This window comes from Neovison vison, chromosome 1 (genome assembly GCF_020171115.1).
Source record: "Neovison vison isolate M4711 chromosome 1, ASM_NN_V1, whole genome shotgun sequence".
Taxonomy (NCBI): Eukaryota; Metazoa; Chordata; class Mammalia; order Carnivora; family Mustelidae; genus Neogale; species Neogale vison.
In genome coordinates this window covers 140135158-140155470 of record NC_058091.1, presented here as the reverse complement: position 1 = coordinate 140155470, position 20313 = coordinate 140135158, and the positions used below count along the sequence as shown (strand labels likewise).

General features: G+C 44.3%; 1 protein-coding gene across 7 annotated transcripts in view; it reads left to right on the top strand.

Annotated features, from left to right (window-relative positions):
- The window catches only part of KIF13A (kinesin family member 13A), a 207169-nt gene that overhangs the window by 97429 nt on the left and 89427 nt on the right, over nucleotides 1-20313 (top strand). For all 7 annotated transcript variants that reach the window (XM_044259521.1, XM_044259496.1, XM_044259487.1 and 4 more), the window contains one exon: nucleotides 10189-10249. In XM_044259521.1, the coding sequence (XP_044115456.1) occupies nucleotides 10189-10249 (61 nt within the window). The remainder of the gene's footprint in view (nucleotides 1-10188; nucleotides 10250-20313) is intronic.

The window sequence follows — 20313 nt, the reverse complement described above, 5'->3', positions numbered from 1 at the left end:
GTCACGCTAATCATCAGGGAAGCGTAAATGAAAACCACAGGGAGATATCACCCTGCACCAGTCAGAACGGCTACAGTCTTTTGATAACACAAGAAGCAGCAAGTCTTGGCAAGGACGTAGAGGAAAAGGAACCTTTTTTGCACTGTTGGTGGGAATGCACACTGATGTAGCCACTGTGAAAAACAGTATGGCGGTGCGTCAAAGAATAAAGAATAGAACCGCACTATGATCCAGTGATTCCGTTACTTGGTATTTACCCAAGAGTACAGAAACACAAACTCAAAGGGGTATAAGCACCTTATGTTTACAGCAATATTTCCTACAATAGCCAGATTATGGAAGTAGCCCAGTGTCCATCCATTGATGAAAAGATAAAGAAGATGTGATGTGTGTGTGTGTTTTTTACTAATATATAAATAAATAAAATACATAAATAAAATATTATATAAATATGTTTTATTTATGAAATATAAAATATAAATACATAAAATAAATATATAAGTATATATAAATATATATAAGTATAATGGAATACTATTCAGCAATAAAGAAACAATGAAATCTTGCCATTTCCAACAACACGATGGATCTAGAGAGTATCATGGTAAGTGAAGTCAGTCAGTCCGAGAAAGACAAATACCATGTGATTTCACTCATGTGTGGAATTTAAGAGACAAACAGTGAAAAAGGAGACAAACCAGAAACAGACCCTTGATTGTAGAGGACAAGCTGGCGGTTGCCAGAGAGGAGGCGGTTGGGGGACGGGTAAAACCGGTGAAGCAGATTTTAGAACTGAGTGATAAAGGGAATCCGCAGGACCAGAATGGAGTGTGGGGATGAGTTGGCATTCGTTGCTTAGGCCCTGCATTGCTTAGGCACCATGGGTTTGTACATTCACAGTGTAAAAGGTGAAGCTCTGTGCTGTTACGATATTGGTCTCAGATTGGGAAAACTCATTCCTGCTTTCAGATTTATTGAACCTCTGGGTGGTTTTTGCCTGTGGTGCTTTTGCCCTCACGGCTGTTGATATCCCCACCCTTCCTTCCGTCCTGTATTCAGGGGTGACCCAGCTGGTTACTTTTCCTTTACCGTCTCTAATGGTTACTTCTTCTGCTAGTAGTCGGGAGTCTTAGCAGCAGGGATGACCAGAACCCATACTGGACGGACAGGAAGATTAGAATGAGTCTGAGACGTGTCAACTAAAGGACGGGAAGTGGCTGGGGTTCACATGCAGTCACCTCTCCCTATCTCCCCGTCTCCTGTCTCCGTTCCAATGTGGGCCCCCTCATTTCTCAGTCTCACTGCTGTCCAGCTGTGTCTGCTTCTCTGGTTCACGTGTTTAGAAACATGGACTCCACACGTCCCAGATTTTACAACTCGGGTCACGCGAGAGACTGGTTTGGCTTCCTTCGTCCCAAATCCCAAAATCCCAAGTCAGACATTCACTTTAGGACCAGCTAACTATGGCCAAGAGATTAGGGAACTGAGCAGTCCACTTTGAGCGCCTGTGTGCTTTTCCTGTCTCCTCCCCTGAGCAAGCATTTATAGAATATACGATAGTATGTGCCCCATAAGAACATGGCAGTACATCCTGGGTACCAAGTGGCTGGAGTGGTAGTTAGTACAGTTCTCCAAAGTAAAGGTGCTGTTTCTCAAATAAATAAGGTATGGGGTTCTGTCCCTCTCCCCAAAAAGTGCCTTTAACTACAGCTTCTTTCCATCCCCGCTGAGGCTGACAATTAAAACCTTTTACTTTCATCAGAATGATTTGCTAATTGGCCTCTTGGTCTCTGATCTTCTATCCATCCAGTCCCTCATCCACATTGCCGCCACAGTGATCCCTCCAAAGTGAGAGCGTGGCCCCATCATCTGCCAGCACACGAAAGCCCAGGCTTCTCTGTAAGGTGCACGAAGCCACCCACAGCGAACTTGGCCACGTTTTTCACTGTTGCTTCCCTCCCACCTGCTCTTGCAAAAGACTCCAGTAAGGCTCACCTTCTTTTCTCCTTTGCTTGCCAGCTTCCCCCTTTACCTGGAATGCCTTTTCTACTTGCCTTCTTAATGATTATCTGTCAGAGTTTACCCCCAGCTTTGCCTTCTCTAGAAACCTGAGCCTTGCCCCCACTTCCTTCACCCCATCCCACAGTGCAACTGTTCATCTTTGTAGGTCTACACTGCCTTCTGCATACCACACTCTTCCCTTTTCTTGGTGACTTCCCTCTATTTGAGTGTGAGGGCTTGACAAAAGGGAGGCTCTTTGCTTCATAGATGCTTATGACCAAGACAACCAGGTCTTCAAAGAGCCACCTCCCCAGGTCCCCTAGGAATCCAGACTGCCGTGTAGAGTGGCGTTTGCCCACAGCTGTTTCCTCCAGGAGATCACGAATTCCCAGAGATGGGGAGCCCCTCGGGGAGCATGAGCAGGAGCAGATAGGCTCAAGTTAGGGCTTGGAGTTCATGCTGGCAATGCCGCTCTTACACATCGCAGCGGTTGGAGATGGTTCAGGGATCAGACAGGCTTCAGTGACTTCCTCTTTCTGTTTTAGTCCTGCTTCTTCAAGGTTAACAATATTCAACTCCTCTTTTTTTTTTTTTTTTTTTTAAATGACTCTTCCCATCTCTGACTTAGGAGAAAGCGATGGAAGGGAAAAGTGTTGAAACTTGGCACCAAGAGGAAAATTTTGACATGCCATGAAATAGAGTAATTTTGGTGGGGGGGGGGTTCTGATTGAATTCTTAGTGCGGTGAAATGCAAACAAATTTGGTGCTTGTCTTTCATACTAACTGTGGCCTTTCAACTCGACAGAATTGAGCATTCGCAAGCCAGTATTTATAAAACTGGAGACATGGGGGTTTGCGAAGAGATCTTGGGCGCACTTTCAAAGTCGATAGTTGCCAGGACGGGCTGCCCATAGCAGCTGGGTCTGCAGATGTGGACAGTGGATGAATTGTGCAAAGAGAGGAGGGTAACCGTATAGAAGGAGAGGAGAGAGACATACTCCTTCATGGAAAGCAAATCATGTCCACGCAGAGTGGGAAGCCCTTTCAGCTCTGGATTTGGGACGTAGGAGCGGCTGCTTTGCATGGATGCTTTCGCTGCAGACCTCAGAAACTATAGGATCTCGTCCACACATGGCCATGTGGACTTTGTTGCCTTTTTACTTTCCTCTCTACTTTTTTAAGAAAATCAGTCTGTCTACTGCGTCGATACTTGTAGGAAATAAAAAAATCCACACAGTCCTTGGCTTGGGGGAGGTTCCAGCTGGATGAGACCCTAACACGCTGAGAATGGTACCTGGTGCATTACAAACCCTCCCCAAGTGGTAGCTGTAGTACTGTCTGGGGAGAGGGGTGCAGGAGCAGACGCCATCAGAGCTGATCATGGTAGCTGCCTGTCCTGCGTTATTGTTCTATGCCAAACCTCGTATTGGCAGGTATTTTGTGTAAATTCCCACAATCCCAACCGAATGTAAGACGTGTAGTTACTTCAGTAGAGGGTATATTAGAGAGGTTATGCTTTTGACTAAGAAGGAGGGAAGTTGAAGAAACGTCGAAGGAGGCGAAGAAAACATTTTCTTCCCTTTGCCCCTGGACTTTTCCACTGTCCTTTATATGCCCAGAGGATTTCTTGGTCCTTGGTGGAAGCTCCCAGAGCTGAAGATCTGGCTGACCCTGCACACAACAGATGAATAGAGGAGCCTGCTCCTGTCTTGTCAGGACAGGAGTGCAATCCACGAAACACAGTCCAATAAACAGAATGTCTGTAGGGTGACACTGGTCCTGGCGCTTCCACAGGTGAATGAGAAACGGAGACTTGGACCGGGTACGGTCGTGGTGTCTTGTGTGGTGTAGTGCAGGGGAAGGACCACAACAGCCAGGGTGCACTGTTCACGGCAGCATTCACTTGAGAAAACACAGATTTGCAAGATCGTTCGACTAAAAGGTGGTTTGCCAAGAAGTTGCTTTACAAAGTAAATTCTCAGTGTTTTGTTTTTGTTTTTGTTTTTTTGGTTTGTGGAATTATGGGCAAGAAAACGTTAGGAAAACCAAACTCTTGACCTCTAAGAATAGTGTAGCAGAAGAAAGGGAATGAATCTCTGGTCTCTCTTACACACAGTCCCTCCACCCCCACACACGAAGTCTGGCCAGTCAGATAAGAAATTCAGAGTATTAAGTATCCTTAAGAGAGTTTTCATAAAGAAGTGACATTTGAGGGGCGCCTGGGTGGCTCAGTGGGTTAAAGCGTCTGCCTTTAGCTCAGCTCATGATCCCAAGAGTTCTGGGATCCAGCCCCACATCGGGCTCTCTGCTCAGCAGGGAGCCTGCTTCCGTTCCTCTCTCTCTGCCTGCCTCTCTGCCCACTTGTGATTTCTGTCTATCAAATAAATAAATAGAATCTTGGGGAAACAAGTGACATTTGAGGTGTCATTGAAAGATTTTAATTTGGAGAATTTAATGGGAGTGGGCTTTTACTCACTGTGCCAAAAATCTGATGTATATGTTGAGAAATACTTGTTTGTTTTGTTTTGAAAGATTTTATTTATTTATTTGGCAGAGCGAGAGCATTAACAGTGGGAAGTGGGAGAGGGAGAAGCAGACTCCCCACTCAACAGGGAGCCCATCACAGGGCTCAGTCCCAGGACCTGGGGTTATGACCTGAGCCAAAGGCAGATGCCTAACTGACTGAGCCACCCAGGCACACCTAGAAATATTTCTTTACATAAATTTAAATTACCTTGATATAAGTTGGGGTTAATCACTTTCTGCCTGGACAAGGGGAAATGAGAGATATTAAAATGATTTTGGCGGGTGCCTGGGTGGCTCAGTGGGTTAAAGCCTCTTCCTTCGGCTCAGGTCATGGTCCCAGGGTCCTGGGATCGAGCCCCACATCCGGCTCTCTGCTCAGCAGGGAGCCTGCTTCCTCCTCTCTCTCTCTCTGCCTGCCTCTCTACTTGTGATCTCTGTCTTTCAAATAAATAAATAAAATCTTAAAAATAAAAAGATTTTGGGGAAAAATGTGCTCCCCCCACAAGGATAATTGTTTTATGTTGTTATTTTTAGCTAGACTCTGAGTAAATAGAATACAGACAACATGCCTAATACATATTTGAGTTCCCATAGTACCTAAAATTGAGGAGGGTCGTAAATAGGTATTTGTTGATTGCTTTGTGGATTAATCATTGTACAACTGGAGGACTTACTGGTGAATGCTAACTGTTAGAAAGGATGCATGGAAGGTAGTTGGAATTGTAGGTTCCCGCACGTTTGGTTTTTATGGGTCAGAAAATGACTACAGACCACATTTCTTAGAATGCCAATGCCTTCTGGTTCTTCAGGGAAACACAGAAGATTCTTTCTTGCTTTTTTTAAAAATTGAATTTTGTGGAAATACCATCAGAGATAGGACTCTTAGATAGTACAGAGTTTGACAGTGTTTCTTCCTGCTCCTGGGTCTGTTGCCTCAGAGGATGTGTCAGTGTTTCTTCCTGCTCCTGGGTCTGTTGCCTCAGAGGATGTGTCATTCAACACATTTATTAAAAACAGCCTGTTGTGACTTTACTGGACGTTCAGGGGATCACAGAGGTGCAGGGCTAACAGTTCGAAGAGAGCTGTGAAGGTGGAACAGATGTGAACAGCGGGCTGCAGGGAACTCAAGGCTGGTAGGAGTTTTACAAGTTGCAAGCCAAGAGGAAGGAGTGGGGTTTTGAGAAGGTAGAGTAAAATTTTCTTGGAAACCGTGAAGACGATGGCTTTCAGATTTTAAAAACAAGTGGAGAGTGTCTGTCCTTTTGACTCTTTACCTAATTAAAGGTTCGTGGTGGTATGGGTGCCTTCACAAAACATACTCACAGTGTGGACTGGTGCTGACAAAATAGGAAATTAATTCTTGGTTTCCAAATTTGATTTCTTTTTTTTAAGTCAGTTGTATGCGTTAAGAAGTTCCCCATCCCCACACTCTGGTTGGAATGCTAGTAACTTCGTAATGAATAGATGAAATAAGCATTCAGGAATTTTAATGGAATGATTTTGAAGTCTTCACGTATTTATTTAATACAGTGTGATGGCTTTGAAAACAGTGATTTTTTAAAAAAATTTAATTTGAGGTGGTTATTTTCTAAGAAATAACTCAAGAAAATGGTTTTATTACCTCTTTTGACTTATCGGTGGATTTTGTATTGGAAAATCATAACTGACTCTAAGACCAAAGAAAACCATGTCCCCTTCCATTACAAATCTTTTGTGATTGAATTATAATTAAATTTGGCCATTAAAAGAAGGATAATAATTTGTGACTAGTGTATGGGACTAACGAGATTGCAGGAGATTGGACTACCTAAGACAAATTATTTTGAACAACCTTGAGACTGTTTTAGTAACAATCATGAGAAATAATTGTTCCAACAACAAATGATTGTTCTAATCTCTGTGCAGATTACAAGTTATACATGATGTGGCCATACCTTTATCCACCTGAGCTGTGGAATAATGGTGCCCAAGTGGACCCTCGTGTTCATCCTGTGACCAGATTTGTATTTGACCATTGAAGGAACCAAGTTCTCTCAAAAACATGCATATGAGGGCTGCCTGGGGGGCTCAGTGGGTTAAGCATCCAACGCTTGATTTCAGCTCAGGTCGTGATCTCAGGGTCATGGGATCCACATTGGCTCTGCACTCAACGGGGAGTCTGCTGCAGATATTCTCTCTCCCTCTCACCCTCCCCCACCAATTGTGTGCTAAGAAATAAAGAAAGAAAAAAATGCATATCAAAATAATGAAACATCTAAAAATACATCTTGCAGTTAAATTTTTGCTGCTTCTTGCCGGTTCTCACATCTGCTCTGTGCTTGTGTCTGTATTCAGCTCCTCTCCTGGTGTTATGGTTATTATGTTTGTTTATTGAGAAAATACTATATACAGTAACTGCTCTGTATGAGATCCTGACCTAGGCACTATGAGATTCATGAAACATAGTCCCTGTCTACAAGAAGCTCATCGTTTTCAGTGGAAGTAAGGCCCATACACAAGAACTGGGGCATCCAAAAGAACCACGTGTGAGGGCGCCTGGGTGGCTCAGTGGGTTGGGCCTCTGCCTTCGGGTCAGGTCATGATCTCGGGGTCATGGGATTGAGTCCTGCATCGGGCCCTCTGCTTGGCAGGGAGCCAGCTTCCCTCCCCCCCTTCTCTGCCTACTTGTGATCTTCTCTGTCAAATTTAAAAGAAAAAAAAAAGCCAAGTTTGAACTCATACCACAGGGCCTCCTAAGTCAGTAGAATTTCATGGAAGGGAGGATCACTTGTCACCTGCATTAAAGGAAGAAAACAATAATAAGAATTTTTCTGTTCACTTGTCTTGAGTTTTAGGGAAATCGCTTAGATGTCTGCACTTCAGCCTTCTTAGTGGTAAATATTTAATAAAACAATAACCTATACTCCATGGTTTGAAGGATGGCCATTTTCAGATGCCTGTGATCAAAGGTTGTGAAATTCAAGACGTAATTCAGGTCAAGGAGAGTTAAGTATTTGGCAAGCAAGAAGCAGTCGGATCCTCTAGTACAGTCACAGGCCTTTTCTCCTCTGAGGATTGTATTGTTTTGTTTTGTTTGTTTCATTTGAAAACTCCATGGGGTTTTAACATTTGTTTGAATTTTAGGAGACAGATGCTTAAAGTGAAAACTTTGGTATCTCCCTTTTTATGAGCAAAATGGACTTTATTAACTGCTAGAAGTGGAAGTTGGCACAGAATAGGAAATGATTGTTACTGAGAGGTAGACCCTCAAAACTTGGGGAAGAATTCATTTTATTTCAAGTAGCATTACAGCGAATGGAACTTCTTAGCTTTCTTGCTCCATATGCAAAGTAGCAAATGGTTCAGAGTTGTAGGTAGGTACGAAAAATCAACATAGGGGGAATAAATGAGTATTTCCCTGAATATAGCAGCTCCTAAGAGGAATTCATTGAGAGTCTAGAGGAAAACCATGAAGATACATAGTAAAATGGAAAATAGCCTTTCTTGGCCATTTAAAGGAAGGAGAGTTGACTTAGGTCAAAAGGAAGGGAAAATGTCCTGAGAATGGAACCTAAGTGTTATAAGATACCATTAAAGGAAGGTTGTGGAATCTCCTTTTCTGGAAATGTTAGAAAAAAAAGATTGTCATGTCTCAGGACAAGTGCTGAAGTTCAGTGCTGCCCAGAGGCAGAAGGAGGAACCGGATTTTGCCTGTGTGGTCTCGAGTCATCGGAGGAGCCCTGAAATGCAGTCAATACCACGCACTCTGTTGGCCAAGACTGCCGTTCCTTTTAAGCTTGGTTGCTATAAGACCAGAGCGAATAAGTTTGCGTAAGAAGCAAAATTTGAGTTTGGATTTGAGATTGATGATGCAAGCTGTGCACATGGTACGTACCTGCTTCCGTTGCGACGGCCTGCACGCAGGGCTGGAACTGTTCAGAGCACAGTTCAGTCTTTTTAGGATTTAGAAGGTACCTGCTTTCTTGCAAGGTCTTACTACCATCAGTCATTCAATAAATACCATAAATAGCTGCTGTGAACACTGTAGGGTATAAGTCTGAGTTGGGTATGGTTCCTGCCTTCAAGGAACTTCATGTACCCCTGGAGGTAGGACAGGCATGCAAACCTGGCAAGTGGAAAGCAGGTTCCCTGGCATGAGAGTGGCGAGAAAAAGAAGCGGCATTGTGAGAATTCAGAGAAGAGACAGAATTCCTTTGGATTTAGCCGAGCAGTGTTTCCTGGGAGAGAAATGTGTCAAACTGGGCCTTAAGAAGTTGGAAGCATTTGGGAGGGTGTAAATGAGGAGGAGAACAAAGACCGGGGTGGGATCGTTCCTCCCAGTTCCAAGGTACAGACCAGTTCCGCGGAAGCACCAGGAGGCTGGGGGCCAGGGGCTGGGAATGCCTTGTTGTAGCCAGACTCAGATGCCAGTCAGAGCTCCGCGGTGCTTACAGTCCTAGGAAATGATTCAGCACAGGAGGGTTCCTGTCCGTGGGGGGTCTGTAATGTGCTGTGCGGCCTGCCGGGGGAAAGGCTGTAACAAGGAGCCCCAGAAAGTGGCTGCCACGGTCTCTGAGGCAGAGTTTGCCCACGGGGTGTACTGAGAAAGAGTAGTATCGAGGCATGTTAATAGGTGTTACTCAGGAAAGGGTCTTTTCACTAAAATGAATTGGAGAAAGAAAAAAGTTAAGCAGTTAAGTGGGTTTCTTAGCTGGATTCGTTTTCAGAGCCTTTAATTGCTTTCCATGGAATATCTCCTGAAACTACTGTTTCTTGGAATATACTTCGGGGAACGTAGGCCTCTGCGCCTGCTAACGATGGCTGGAACCCGAGCGGCGGTCGTGCGCGTGGAAGCAGTGACCAGACGAGAATCCCAGTGCAGGACATGACAGTGTTTCCCGACACGCAGTGTCATTCCGTGACTCTACAGAACGTGAATGCGCCCGAGAGAGTTACTGGTTTGTTAACCAGACTCGGGCCAGGACAGCATGCTGAAACAGAGAGAACAGAGTCCGAGGTGGGCCTGTGGGGCGTTTGGAGCTTTGGCTGTAAGTGGTGGCATCACAGGAAGCTAGAAGGAGGTGATTCAAACGCAGGTTGATGACTTTCATGGTACTTGGCAGTGGGCATCCAGCCAAGGGCTTTAGCAGATGCGGGGACTGTGGACTTGGGTGAGAAGTCATTGTTTTTGTTTGTTGTTCTTTTTCTTACTAAATGTATCATTAAGAATATTTTTTGATTGGGGCAGCTGGGTGGCTCAGTGGATTAGGCTCTGCCCTTGGCTCAGGTCATGATCTCAGGGTCCTGGGATCGAGCCCCGCAGCGGGCTCTCTGCTCAGCGGGGAGCCTGCTTCCACACCCCACCCCCCGCCTGCCTCTCTGTCTGTCAAATAAATAAACAAAATCTTTTAAAATATTTTTTGATTAAGATGTCTCATTGTTTGCATTCTGGATAAATAATGATTTTCATATGCGACTTATTCTAGTACAGTAAGATAACCATCAGTTTAGTGCAAAAGAAGGTTTAGGATTAATAAAGCATCAAACCTATAGTGTTTTTTCCTAATCAGACAGTAGCAGGAACTCTCATGTTTATCAGCACTTTCTTTTTTTCAGGATGATTTACTCTTAGCAGTTAATTTAGCAGTTAATTAATCTTCAATAATTTGTTCTTTCATTCAGGTATTTGCCTTTGATTATTGCTTTTGGTCCATGGATGAATCTAATACTACAAAATATGCTGGTAAGTTGGCTCTCTCCTCACTTGAGTTTTGGGCCTCAGTCCTCTTCATCTGTTTTCTTCATTCGGCAGTTCTGCTTTTCCCGTAAAATTCACGCTCCTTCTTTCCAGTTCCAGCAGGTGGGCTTTGAAGTCAACAAGATTTGATTTCAGGATCTGGCTGTGCCACTAACTTGCTAATAAGTCATGGACCGGTTGGTTCATTTTTAGGCTCCAGGTTCTTTCCCCATAAAGGGGGTATTACTATCTTCAGAGGTGTTCCAACAATTAGAAATAATGGGGTACCACCTCTAGCCAGAAATGGTAACTGGTGTGATTATCACATGAAGAAGGGGTTTAGTGTGCACATCTTTCCTTGTCGCTGTTTCGGGAATTGACTGCTCCGTTGATATAATCCAAGCTCAGATGCTGTGGGTTTCCATGTCCCTGGTCACTGGTGATGCGAACTGTCCATGTCTGACGGTCACTGGTGATCCGAACTACACATTTGCAGGGAAACACGACCACCTAGTCCCACATTTTGCTAGTGCTCCTCCCTCGAGGCATTTCATCCCCTATTCCACTGAACACAGATGACTACTGATTTTATTATTTGGTGAGTCTTGGCCCTTTTGAAAAATTTATCACAATTGCTTTGGCTCAGGAGGGAAGCATTTGTGTTCATGGAGGAAGTTGGATTCCTACCCTTTTGATTGTATCCCCATTTCCCAAGAGATTTGTTTAGTCTTTATGAATGTTTTCTCCTCATTTCTACTTAGAAAAACATCAGCTGAATGACTTTTCATTTGCTTTTTAACAAGAGCGGTGAGGGATGGATGGAAAGGAGGCAGGTCTTACAAGACTAGAAGGCAAAAGGAAATCAGTTGCTTGTAGGGAATTCTGTTTCATGACAGCCTTTTCCTGGCCACATAATGCAAACTTGTTGAGAAGTTATTTGATATGTAAGTTTTTCAAAGGTTAACAGTCTGAAACTAGGAAAATTTCTTCTGTTGCTCACCGTGAGTAAATGAACCTTTCTTTCCAGACATCATTCCTGCACCTTTAGCAAATGTATTTCATTGATGTGAATAAGTACTTCTTAATGTTGGTTGTAATTAATTTGTCTTTTTATTGGCCCATTAGTACTTTAGACAGTCAATTCTACCGTGTCTAGAACAGTCTGCTTTGAGCGTTAGCACAGTGTGTATTTTGGTGTTGGGTGTGTTCTTTGGGATTTAAATAAACTACAAAAGTAAAACATTTCCTACTGTAACAGAACAAATGCTGTGGCTTATACAAAGCCCACTCTTTGTTCAGCTGACGTTTTTCAAGATACAGCCAAGTAGATCTTTCCGGATTAGAACTCTGCTTGTGCGATTCTCAAATACTTTCAAGGACTCCTTACCACTTGCAGAGAAAATCTGTTCTCCTTGAACTCCATATAGGCTCCTTTATTTTACCTCCTCAGCCCACCTTCCTCACGCTCTGCTCCGGGACTCCCCACCACCCATCCCGAGCTCTGGCCCAGGGCTGTTACTCCTCTCTTCTAACCGTCAGGGAGCCAACAGGTCTCAGAATAGTTCCTGAAAATTCAGGAACCCCTTACAGTGTGGGCAGCTTCAGGGAAGCCCTTGAAAAATCACAAAGTTAGGTGGGAAGCAAAAGAATGCATAACGAATGGCAGTAAACATTTTGACCTAATTCTGAGTTAAACTGTTTGACAGATTGAGTGCTATAGAAAACCCAAGGAAGGGCATAATCTGGGAAGGGCTGAACAGAATTCTGAGGTTGAAACTGAGTTTCGTTTGGACGACTTTTCGGTGCAGAACGGGGGCTGTTGCAGTGATGTGGTTAAAAGAATGCTTCAGGGAGGGTGTTTTTTCTCGTTGTGTCTTCTAGAATTACATTCTCCCTTATTACCCACAGAGACCATTCTAGCCTCCTGCGGTATATCACTCACATCCCTCAATATAGGACAGGCTTTTTTTTTTTTTAAAGATTTTATTTATTTATTTGAGAGAGAATACACAGAGGGAAAAGCAGACTCCACACTGAGCAGGGAGCATGCATGGGGCTTGAGTCCAGGACCCTGAGATCATGATCTGAGCTGAAGGCAGATGCTTAACCGTCTGAGCCATCTAGGCGCCCCAGGACAGACTTTTTTTTTAATGGAAATAACTTTATGAAGTACAGATGATAAAATTCACATGTGAAACTGAAGATTTCTGGAGCTCTGCATTGCAAATTAGTATGTTTGGAAATATCTAAAAAGATAAAAATGATTTTTAAACTTAGAACCTAAAACTTCCTACTTTTAGTGTGCATGATCGCATCAAATAGTGTGTTCCATTCAGCCGAGAAATGCAGCCCTGTAGGCTCCAAGAGCAATGTCTCTTTCCAGACACAGGGAGACATTCTCTTGTTCTTTGGATGGCTCTATTATTGTGCAAACCCAGTGACCACCTTAGCAAAAAGTAAAATTCTTGCTGGCTCTTCTCTCACATGTGTTTGTATTCATTGTGAATACCCTGCCTACTAAATACATTACGGTAGGTTCGTCCATTGGTTTCATACTGACTTGATTTCCTTTCTCTGCATTAAAAAAGGAACAGCAGTTCCTTCTTAATGGTGAATAGAAACATCCAGATAGAAGCCTTCATTCTCTGATGGGAAGTAGAGGAAATGTAAAAGGGGGAGCACGAATTTCCTGAAACCGACCTATTTGTCAGGCTCAATGAATAATGGCATCATTGATACCGATGAAGAGGGCTCCCGGCGCTCTCAAAACTTGGGGAGCAGAGAGGAGGAGGGGTAGCGCAGAGAGGGAGGCTTGAAGGCACAGGGACTGAGGGAGCCAAGAGAGGCAGGGCACTGAGTTTCACGCGGTGTGTCGGAATGTTCTGTCTGTTTGTTCAAAGTGACCGCAGCACCTGCCACTCTCAGGCTGTCCGACGGAGAAATGCACAAGTCCGTGGTGTGGGAGGGCGTGGCGGCGGGCTGTGGGCTGCTACGCCAGACCGCCCAGTGAGCCACCGGATCTCACTGCACCTCTGTTTCCTCAGGAAGAGGACGCTAATCATTCTCATCTCATAGGGTTGATATGAGGGCCGAGGGACCTGTCCGGGGGAAGTACGGAAGCCAGTACCGGGCACATGGGAGACGCTCTCTTCCTGCCTCTCGTCTTTATCATGGTCACATTGTCACAGTCCTGAGGGCCAGAGCGTCAGCCCTGTGGACAGAGAACGCACTAGAATTGACAAGACTCGGTTTTGCCGCCAGCTGCTCACCTTTATGGGGTCTTTATGGGGTTTCCGCCTCTGTGGAAGGAGGAGACGTGGCCTAGGATGATCTCAGATCCCCTCTCACTCTCTGGGAAAACATGAATCAGACATTTTATCCTGGCCGCACAGCTGCTGGAATGGACTGTTCAGAGGCCACTCAAAGACTTGTTTGTTAGCGGATTGCATTGCACTGAGTTGGGCTTTGAGATGTTTTGTATTTTAACTGTATTATTTCTTACTATAACCCTTGGGTTAGGTAGGCATAATCATGTTTGGCTGGCAGATAATTCTGAGTCTTTGAAGCAAAAATGCTTGTGCCAGGATGAAAGAAAAAAAAAAAACAACAAGTAACCTGCAAAGAACAAGTATTTCTGCATAAACTCGTGTGTTCCCCTACTCTTTACCCCATATGTCCACACATGCAGACAGATCCACGTTTAGGACCGTAACGCCATTACAGTGAATACTGACAGCACTTCAGAGTGTCGTACCGATAATGGGCCCTTGTGAATGGTTAAATCACTACTGATTATAATTAAGATCTTCTCGATAATGAAATCTGTCCATGATTCGTCACTGTCTCAGATGTGCTGTGTTGGTAAATAACAGTGACCAGTCCCCTTGGTTTCACTTTTCTTCTTACTGGGGGACTATCTCTCACAGATCTGTTTTTCTGTTGATCTTCATACCCAAAATGAAAACCAGTCTAGTGGGGGTACGGGGGTGGGGGTGTGCCTGGCTGGCTTTCTCGGTAGAGCGCGTGACTCTTGATCTTGGGGTTGTAAGTTTGAGCCCCATGTTGGGCATAGAGATTACTAAAAAATAAAATCTGTAACCAACTGAGCCACCCGGGCGCCCCGAAAATAAAATCTTAAAAAAAAACACAACAAACCAGTGGGGGTGGCCTATCTGGGAGTCAACACAGACATGAACATTTCCAGGCCCAGAGCTTCTCAACTATTGACTTAGAAATTATCTAACAATTCTTATCATACGGCACGTTGCTCAGACTTGCTGAAGCCATGTGTTTTCAGGCATTGTTAATGCCCTGCAGTCCAGGAGAAAGGTTGTATGTTTGATTCTTGTCCTGCTACCCTAGCTGTGTGCTGTTCGCGTCCAAGCCGGGAGCCGTTGCGTGTTTGATTCTGTTCCCATGACGGGACATTTTATGTGCCCAGAGGTAGAAATAATTTCTCTTTCACACTGTTTAACAGAAGCGAGATTAGAAACAAGATAAGACATTTGTGCGTCAAAATTTATATTCTAAAAGCCAGCACTAGCCAAAATAGAACCAATATTTTAGCAAAGTTCCAAAATGCTTGTTTTAGCGTGCTGTGTTGGTTCATTCTTTCATTATTCAAGTTTATAAGAAACATTCAGCAAGTGCCTCGCACATAATAGTTGTTAGCTACTAGGTTTATCAAAACCACAGATGTTTTCTGTGTAGTTATGAAAAGCGGTTGTAGTTGATTCTGTGAACAGTTTGGTGAAATGGAGATTCATTATAAATGATGCATGTCATCTTAAAAGATACTTACAAAACCATCTGCATGCAGAGTTCTAGACTTTTCTTTCTCTCGAAAGTCTTCAGCAGATTGTCGTACCCATGCCAAATCGGACAATTCTTTTGGTGACTAAGCCTTACCGGGTTGTTCCTTAAGCATCCAACTTCATTTTCTTAGAACCAGCAGCTGTCTTTTTACATTTGTTAATGAAATTATGTAATGACGGAGACGTACAATGGACATAAACTAGTTGAGGAGCGAACACAGCTGACCCTTTGTGAGAACATAGCTCAGCTGCTGGGAGTCCAGAGCACAGCCTCCCAGCTGGGGTGATGGAGGCTGCGGTGGGCACACCCCATTGTACTACCTTATAGATGGAGGAGAATGTTGGCTAATTCAGAAAATGGGGTCAAACAGAAAATGGGGTCTTCACATCAGTGAAGAAAAACCTTTCTTTTTTTTTTTACTTTTTTGGTATCACAAGAATCTTTGAGGTTTACTTTCAAGTTTACTCATGGTGGGGTTGTATTTGTGTTTGGTAAAGTGTGCCAAGTGCCCCGCATTGAGACCATTTTGGTTCACATTTCTGCCCTCCTCACGGACGTTTCCTTGCCCAGTGAGGTCATGGTGGGGGGCCTTGGCTTTTCTCTGGATTAGGCCAGCTTTACTGGTGAGAAAAACTTTCCTGAAATAAATAAGCAAAGCTCATATTGTTAGATTCTTTTAAAAAGAGTGTGTGCATGTGTGTTTGTGTGTGTGTGTACGTGTGCATGTTTTGTGTATATTTGATTATAAGTGTGTTTATGTGGTTTGAGTATGGGTTTGTGTAAATGTGAACGTGTTTGTGTGTGTAAATATTGGTGTGTATATGTATGGGTGTGATTCTGTGTGTGTGCTTCTCTTTTCTCTTCTACTCCTAATTTTTTTTTTTTAAGTAGGTTTCATGCCCATTGTGGGGCTTGAACTCATGACCCTGAGATCAAGAGTCCCGTGCTCTCCCAGCGGAGCCAGCCGGGCGCCCCTCTACTCCTGTTTTTTAATCCCACCTGGTCCCACCTTCTTACAGGCTTTCCTTTCTTCATCCCCATCTATGCCTTGTTTTTTGGCACCCAAAGACATCGTATGACTTACTGAAGGGTGTGCAGAGAGGCAGCTAAGAATCACAGTAGACAGTAGACTTGGGAGCACTGGGATCCCAGCCCTGTGCTCATCTCCCCGCCTGTAGTAGCTCATTTAATTATCAGAACATCCCATCCCGTAGAAACGATTACTGCCCCCCCCCCCATGTTACAGTAAGGAAACTGCTCCCTGGGAGAGAGCTGAAAAGCAGTCGTACCGGTGGGTTTTAGGCAGCGACAATGACATGTGAAGATGTTACAGATTCTCTTACAGTCCCGGGCTGTCCTCTGGTCTCTGCCGCCCCGGATAGCGGCTGTGTGCGGCAGTCACGTTGCAGGCCTCTGACATGGAAGCCGGCCAGCGTTCTCCCTCCTGTCCCATGTTGGAGTCCCAAGTGCCCGTGTTTGGTTGGGGCTTTGCTCTCATCTTCTCTTGACTGTGCTCCCCCCAGTCCAGAAGGGGTGTTGGGTCCCCATGTCCCTGTACCGCAGAGAACATACCAGACAGAAACGAAGATCACTTACTTCCCCAGCAGATGCGCTGTGTGAAAACACCTTACAAAAGAGCTCAAAAGACAATCCTTCTCAGATGCTCGCAGGGCGGGGGGCTTCTTGGCTTCTCCCATCCCGGGCGCCAGCATCTGACCCTCTCCTTGGTGAGTCAGCCACCTCACAGGCCAACAGAAAAGGAGCTGAGTTCCATGGCCAGCTCATGACTCGTCCCAGCGCTGTTGCTGGGTAGAAGCGTCACTCTGGGCGAGTCCCCCTGTGCCATGCACGCTGCCGGCAAGGCGCCCAGACTCCAGGACGCTGATCGCCCTTGGACACCGCTGTGGAAAATGGCCCCGTGCTCTCTCTTTACCCTCATGGCCCAGTTTCTCAGGATCCTTTTACCAAGCCCCTTAATGGCACCCTTCCATAGTTGATTGATACTTAAGTCCAGTGACACCAGGTCAATCCTGAAAGGCTTCATTTTTGTATATAAACTCTGCGTGTTTTGGTCCTTTGGGTCGACCCAGGTTTAACGTCCGTACATGGGACAGTTTCTGAACTGCCCCATTTGGGAAAGGGATATGCCGAAGGCTGGTCCACGTCAGGCATGTCTCCCCACCGCACGTCTGTGTGGAGAGCCTGTCTGCTCTTGCGCTGTTCGGGTGCTCTGCCTTGGACCTGGGCCACCTGCCAAGCCCAGACTCATCAAAATCACTGTGGCTGTCAGCCCTGCTGAGAGGTGGAAAAAAAATCCTTCCTAACAAGCAGGCCTGGGAGTCCCACATCACAAATACTGAGTTCAGACTTTTTTTTTTTCACTCTAACTCCAAAGAGAAAAGACAGGAAAGAAGGAAAACGGGAGACTGCATATACTGGTAAAATGTACTGATCGTGCTGAACTCTTGAACGCTTTTCCATGTTCCTGTTTTAGAAAAATGAGAAATATTCCATGCATATGTCCTATCTGGTCCTCTAGTGCCATGCTTGATCTATAGGCGACTGCCTTGTTTAATGCAGATTGTAAACGAGATAAGTGTTATGCCCCCCATTTTGTTCTCCCATTCCTTAGAACACAGCCCCCTGTAACTGACCCTGTACCTCTTCAGTAGTCAGGTGTGAGCACATGAATGGTACGTGCGTTTTCTCCTCCATCCCTGCTTGGTCTTCTGTGCTTTGCTATTGGGCCCCGCAAAGAGCATCACCTTGGTTACCCAGTTCCCACCGCACACATGTAACAGCTTTGAATCCATTGCTGCGATCCCCAGTAGGGATAGATGATGCCCGAGCGGAGAAACTCGGATCTGTATTATATATGTGACTCAGGGGTGGGTGGGTCAGGTGTTTAACTGCCTGACTTGCAGAAATTCCATACAGGGGTCCTCTCCGCAATCATGATACTGTGTTCCAGATTGCTTTGGGCGTGCCTGTGTGTTTAGACCTATCCATATAGTTATAGGTTTTAAGCATAAACCCCACAGGGGAAATTGGCATCTTCTTGGTCATGGTTAGTGAGGTCAGGTTTGCCCTGTGGAGTCCCTGCACCAGACACATGGGGCTGCCATGTGTGGAAGGATCACCTGCTGAAAAGCCACAAGCCTTTGGGTTTGACAGTGCTGGGGCTTTGCTTGGTTTGTCTGGGATAGAAGCAAATATTCACAGATCCTCCTGCTTCCCACACGACTTCTGAACTTTCCCTTAGGGGCTGGTGCACATTCCTCTGGCCAGAGAGAGTTCATTCTGTTTGAGGGTGAGGTATGGCAGGAAACATGTAAGGTGAAAATACTGCATCTTTCATGGGGCCCCTGATTCCCATCATCCAATACAAACAGCCCCATTCTTTTGCACAGCGAGCTTCAAAAAGCAGTTGGCAAGTTGGTTTTTTCCCCTTAGGCTGGGAAGGGGACCTCTGTGTTTAAAAAATAGAAATGAACAAAGCAGGAAACCTTCTGTCTCTCCTTTACAGACCATATAAGGGTCTTTGATATTTACTGTCTTCTCTCTATCACAGAGTGAAGTGTAGTTTGTGTTTCAGGGAGAGACGGTTGTGCTGAGGAGGACTGGAAGCTGTAAGAGTCCACAGGGAGCGTTTTGGGGCTTCGGTTGATAGTCTGGCCTTTTTACAGTTGTTTCCTACCATGCCCATGACGCCCTTGAAAGTTACCAGACTGAAGCACTGATTCAGTATAACCCCAGCCAATGAGTCCTACAGCTCAAAAGGAACCAGATAGAAAAATCAGGGGACATCTACAGAGTGTTTCTAGTCACAGTTTTATTGATAGGATTTATTATGTTGGTTTTTACCCCCGTGCCCTTCCGAGGTAATATTATGAAAAAAAGTAAATATTTTCCCTCCACTGGACATATAGGTTGGCATATCCTGTCCTAAATAATACTGTTCTGGCTTCCTCTCCTCACAAGCCCCAACATAACACACATACACACAGACATACATGTACCCCAACACACACATGCATATACCACAACACACACACACACACCAATACATACAAAACACAACACCCCACCACCATATATTGGCTCTCTCTCTTTCCTCTATGAGAGTATCCACCTATATTGGTCAATAGAATTTTGGAAATGGGAACTAAAGTATCTAGAGAAATAACAGTAAGTGATTCCTTTAAAAATTTTTTCCTAAGAATAGGTGTCTTTTCTTTTATGTTTGAAAATTGGATTACCTCACAGAATTGTCCTACTTTAAGGAAAAATAAGTAGATGTTTACCTCCTTCTCTATGCCAGAATTAATTATAGTTGATTAAAGATTTGAGGGATGATATTGATAATGGATAATAACTAAAATATATTCTAGACATATACTAACCAGGCACTGTGGTAAGTGCTTTATCTAGCTTACCTTCGTAGATCATAACCCACGACCCAGTAAGGTAGCAACTGTTACTCCCCATTTACTGATGAAGAAACCCAGAACTTGCCCAAGGTCACACAGCTGTAAGGAGCAGAGTTCACATTTGAAAATAAAACTGTAAGAAATAAAAACAGCAGACCTAGAAGAAAATACAGGTGAATCCCTATATAACTTGGGGTAATAATAATACAAAAGGATTTTGGATGCATAAACATACACTGTAGGGAAAAACCACAAAGGAAAAGACGAAAGATTTGAATATGGATAACCAAAAGCTTTTGCATTTGACAAAAACCAGCAGGAGACCAAAAAGTAAATGCCAGACCGGGAAACAATATTTACAATGTATAATAGACCAAAGGTTAATGTCCTTAACATACAGTGATCATTTTGGGGGCACTGGGCCGGCTCAGTTGGAAGAGCTTGTGACTCTTGATCTCAGGATTATGAGTTCAAGCCCCACATTGGGGGTAAAGCTTCCTTCAGTAAGTAAATAAACACATAGATGTATGTATAATGAGCATTTTTAATTAAAAAAAATCAATCCAGTCGATTTGTAAAAAGAAACATAGAACCCAAATAATCCATTTGCTAAAGAATAAATACAAAGTAGAAAATCAACAAAGGAAAAGAAAATTGTGGTTCAGACAAAACCAAGAATGATAATAACCGTGTTGTGGAGGGGGCATTGGTGGGGGACACAGTAATTTGAGTTTTTGGAGCTTTGCCTGGTAAAGAGAATAGAAAAGTGCTCGGAGGTAAATATGTAAAGATAAATATTGCAGAAAAAAGAAAAGGAAATTATCT